We start from the raw sequence: 4,673 nt of genomic DNA, 5'->3' as shown, positions 1-4,673 counted from the left end.
AGATTCAATCTGAATCGTTGGGCTCATATGTTCATATGAGCTAGTGAGTTAATCTCATTTTTTTCCTATATATATATATATATATATATATATATATATATATATAAGCAATGATTTCATGCAACAGTTGTATAATAATATGATGCAACAAACTTAAAAAACCATCTTATGGCCATTTGTTTGATCCAAAATTTGAAATATACAATCTTTTCATTCTAATGAGCAAGCACAAAAAAAGAAAAAATTGAAAACACAATCTAAAAAATGTTTTTTTAGCTCAATTAACAATGACCATTCATTTTGGTGAGATGCTTAAATCTAGGCCTTAAAAGGATTATTTCATTTCCAAATTTTTTGGACGGCTTTATTATCATTAGATGAACAATGTTAAAAAAGAAAAAAAATGATTTTGATTTTATAAAGACTATGATCTTGAAATTTACAAAATGAATGATCTAAATTCGTTTTTGGAGGGGATTCATTTTGATCATATCTAAGGTTCGAATTGATTTTTTTTTTTTTTTGGGGGATTAATTATTGAGATGAAGAGAGTGTGTGTGCAAAATTTGAGGTCATACAAATACCACAAACGTAGTTTTCTAGAAGTGTTGTTGCATTATACTACGATACAACCGTCGCATTGGATCATTGCTCAATTTAAATTCCTATATTAAGCGTAGAACAAAAAAAGTTTTTATTTTTAAGTGAAAAATGGAAAAGTTAAAAAATAAAAATATTCGAATAAGCTCCGAACATTATAACACTTCTTCTGCGTGAAAAACGAGATAGCTACAGTGTTAGGGACTTAATTGTTAGGAAGAAATAAGTTCCCGCGAAATAAGTTCCCCAAAACAAAGCGCACTAAAAAAAAGTGGATTCATTTCTGCATGGACTCGTAGAAACCGTGTCCTTCATTCAAACCCCAAAAGTCTTAATCAGTATTGGGAAAATGGCAGAGCAGTCGCCCATTTAAAAGCTCAGTAGGGGTAATCATGAAGGTTTAGGGGCAATTTGTAGCCGTTCATGTGTACAAGGTAAAACCACTTATAACCCACAATCCCACTGTTTCTTTTATTGAAATGCAGCTTCTTTCCCACTCTAACCATTAAACCAGACCTCGCCAACTTTAATGGAGCAACATCCTCGTGGAGTTGATAGGATCAGTTCTATCCCTTCTGTCCTCCTCCATCGCATTCTCTGTCTCTTACCCATAAGAGAAGCAGCAAGAACCTCAATCCTCTCTCGCCAATGGAGGTACATTTGGACCTTCATTCCCACATTGAACTTTGTCAATGATAGCAAGAGTAAGAAAAAGAGAAAAAAAAACCCTCTGTATAACTGTAATTGGGGTCAGATAATTGACAAAGTCCTTTTGCTCCATAATGGACCTATTTTCGGATTTCATCTGCAAAACACCCTAGAAATCAACATTGATGATATCGATCAATGGGTGGTTTTTATAACAAAACGAGGCTTACAACAACTCACCATTCATTGTTCTTGTTCTGGGGCGCCATATAAGTTGCATTCCTCCCTGTTTTTGTGCAGCTCGTTAGTTTGCCTGAAGTTGGTTTTATGCGAGTTCCAAATCCCGATTGGATTTGTGGGTTTTTGCTCTCTCAAGTACATGTCTTTAAAACATGTTTATGTAAGTGATGAAGCCCTTGAATCTGTAGTTTCCAAGAGTCCATTTTTGAAGCAATTAGTACTAGAAAAATGCCGCGGGTTGTCGTTCATCAATGTTAATGCTCCTGAACTTCTCTCTTTCCACATCGTTGGTGAATTTCATGACATTAAAATGAACCATAGTCCAAACCTGAAGCATTTAAGAATCTGTTGGGACTATGGGGTTCCTCAAAATTGTATGCTTAACCGTGTTCTGAAGGGTAAAACTAAGTTGCAGTCTCTTTGCTTGGCTGGTGCTTACATTGAGGTAAGTGGTGTGGTGTTTTTGTATTTTCATTGAATGTTATTCTATAATACAATGGTCTGTAACGTGGTTTTTTTGCATTTTCATTGAATGTTGTTCTATAATCCAATGAAAACATTGTCCATTTAGGTCTTATGAAATAATGGATTTTGATGTACTTCGATATGAGCCCACGCTCATTTAATATTCTATTGGGTTTGGCTCTGTTTCCATTACCATCCTTTGTTCTGTAAGATAGAGATATTGAATAATTTTCTTTTGGGTTAGGAAAAAGTTTATACAGGGCCGAGGCTCTAAACAATCAAATTAGAGCCCAACTCAAAAATTTCACTAGAAGAGGTTGTTTTAACGCCCAAATATTCTTAAATTGATTACATCGACATCAAGATACATGGACATTAGAAAAAAAATGGATTTCAAGTTTTGTAAATAGTACTCTTGTAACACATTTTTGGACCATCAATTTTCAAGATTTTCAAGTTTTCATAGATCCGCTTGATTTACACTATTTTTGAATCTTTAAATTTTATAATTAAAGATGAAAATACATTTCAAGGCTATCATAAAGATTTCCTGTATTGAAACCACATTTCTCGACACTATTTAAAGGTGTGCTTTCCTTTGATTGTTTAGAGCCACGCCTCTATACAAAGTGCACCCTTTGGATTAGGAGTCTTGTTATTACCATTGAAATCCTTTTCTGTATTGTTTCAAGTGAAGTGTAGGTGAGGAACTCTGTGTAAGTGTTACTCTTATGGCATTAGTTTATTATATGTGGAATTCTTTTCAGGATTTGTTGGACAGAATGGCCGAGAGATTTCTTACCACTTATGACTATCTCAAGGTGTTGAATTTATCTGTTGAATCACTTTGTATTGACACCATCAAGGAAATTTCTTTTTTGCTAAGAAGCTCTCCTTATTTGGAGGCTCTCCAACTTAAGGTGTGCTGCTGATATGATCCGTTTTTGTTTTCCTTTTACGATAAGTGTATGGTGTGTTGATGTTAAAGTTTTGACCCCAAGTGATCTGGTTTTCAATTTCTACTTTTCTTCTTTTGCAGATTAGTAATGACCCAGTTATGGAATGTGAAGAGAGTCGTATCTTGGAGATTGATGTTGACATGGAAGCTAAATATGAAATCAGAGGATTTCTTTGGAAGACTTTGGAATGTGATTCCATTACTTGTCTTGGTTGCCTTAGAAGAGTTGAGATACAATCACCGTTCACATATATGGAGGATATGGAAATAGTTGCATTCTTGCTACAACATGCTGAAGTACTAAATGTATTGCATATCAAGATTTCAGAATGCGAGAATAAAGATCGACAGTTGAGGATAGTGAAGCGGTTGGCCTCCTTTCCTAGGGCTTCTCCTCATGCCAAGCTCTTTTTTAAGTAAGAATGTAAGTTCTGGCACCTATAGTTTGGAGCAACTGTGTCATTTTGATAACATGGATTAGGGATACCTTAAAAGACTACTATGGAGATGACATAAGAGTCTTCCTTTTGCATTTAAAATACCTTTTAGTCTTGAATGATATGTTTTTTGTTATTCGCTACATTAGAAAGAGATATGGTTGAGTTTTATGATACATGTGATGATATTTATTTTTTTTGATAATGTTAACTAACACGTGATGATATTTGGACTTTAAAACCCTATAATGCTAACTGTTTGACATTAGTTCATGGGCTCTCTTGATTCCTATAATATCTAACTACCCATCATTGTGAGTGGTTATTGACTAATGTTAATTGGTCAATGAAATGGTAAATTCACTAAAAAAATTAAATTAGAGAAAATATGAGGGAGAGTGAGTTGAGAGAATTGATGTCTCTTTCACTGGGCTTCTAACAAACTTGTTTGAATTAGGGGAAAGCATGCTACCATATAGATAGGCATAGAAATTATTGTCATGACTAATGATTGTTTGTCACCATCCAATCTGTAGATGGATGATGATGGGCCAGAGAATCCAAGTATTAATTTGTTGTTGATAAGCACTAACAACTTATGAGTACAGATTTTCAATGGCACATGCAACTACAGATTTACCTCAAATTATGATCCGCCTGTTTCTCCCCAGACCTCAAAAAGAAATTCAAACAATATTGAATATACAATGAGTTGTGTGATTGTAGTTCAAGACAGGAAAGAAAGAAATGAAGACACGCCAATATCTTCTACCTATCCTGAAAGCTTTTAAAATCTAAAAAAGATTCATCTTTACAGTTGTAGATGTATTTGGAAGGAACCTGATCGCATACTTCATCTTCCATCTTCTCCAAAATAAACATTTGGAGTCGTAGAAACTGCTCCACTGTTCATTTGGGAAAGAATATTGTGATAGATGAATCTTTCTAACACTATGATTCATGGCATGCTCCACTGTCCATGCTCAGCAACATATGCTGTAAATGTGCCATTTTTAACTTATTCTTTAATGACCCTTCAAATAAAAACTGCTTACCTTTGTAGTCCAATACATAGTATTGACAGTGAAGATGATTTGTGGCATAAAATTGTCATTAACTAACTATTGTTGAAGAAAAGCAATGCCTAATTCTATTACTTTCCTTATTTGGATGTACCGCTGAGTTGCTCGGGAAACAATGGCTTATCCCTTTACCTTTGTACCTGCCCTCGTTCATGGTAGAGGAATGGAAACCTCTCTCTCTCTCACTCACATATTCTTTTTTGATCATGGAGGCACTTTGAACATATTGATTCCTTTTTCCCC

The 4,673-nt window shown here is 34.6% G+C and overlaps 1 protein-coding gene across 1 annotated transcript; it reads left to right on the top strand.

The window, feature by feature from the left end:
- Positions 1-545: 545 nt before the first annotated feature.
- Positions 546-3,470, top strand: LOC18441221 (F-box/FBD/LRR-repeat protein At1g13570). The gene is made up of 3 exons (XM_020671594.2): positions 546-1,933; positions 2,721-2,873; positions 2,993-3,470. The coding sequence occupies exons 1-3, from the start codon at positions 1,130-1,132 to the stop codon at positions 3,329-3,331; spliced, it is 1,296 nt and encodes a 431-aa protein (XP_020527253.1). The 5' UTR covers positions 546-1,129; the 3' UTR covers positions 3,332-3,470.
- The last annotated feature ends 1,203 nt before the right edge of the window (positions 3,471-4,673 follow it).

Source organism: Amborella trichopoda, chromosome 11 (genome assembly GCF_054954075.1).
Source record: "Amborella trichopoda isolate Santa Cruz 75 chromosome 11, AtrichopodaSantaCruz75HAP2 v2.0, whole genome shotgun sequence".
In the NCBI taxonomy this organism is placed as follows: Eukaryota; Viridiplantae; Streptophyta; class Magnoliopsida; order Amborellales; family Amborellaceae; genus Amborella; species Amborella trichopoda.
Note: the sequence above shows the minus strand (reverse complement) of the source record. Positions and strands in the feature narration are given on the sequence as shown.

Coding starts and splice junctions, on each gene's coding strand:
- LOC18441221 (XM_020671594.2), top strand. CDS start 1,130: ATGGAGCAACATCCTCGTGGAGTTGATAGGATCAGTTCTATCCCTTCT. Junction 1,934..2,720: donor TGGCTGGTGCTTACATTGAG/GTAAGTGGTGTG, acceptor AATTCTTTTCAG/GATTTGTTGGACAGAATGGC. Junction 2,874..2,992: donor TGGAGGCTCTCCAACTTAAG/GTGTGCTGCTGA, acceptor CTTCTTTTGCAG/ATTAGTAATGACCCAGTTAT.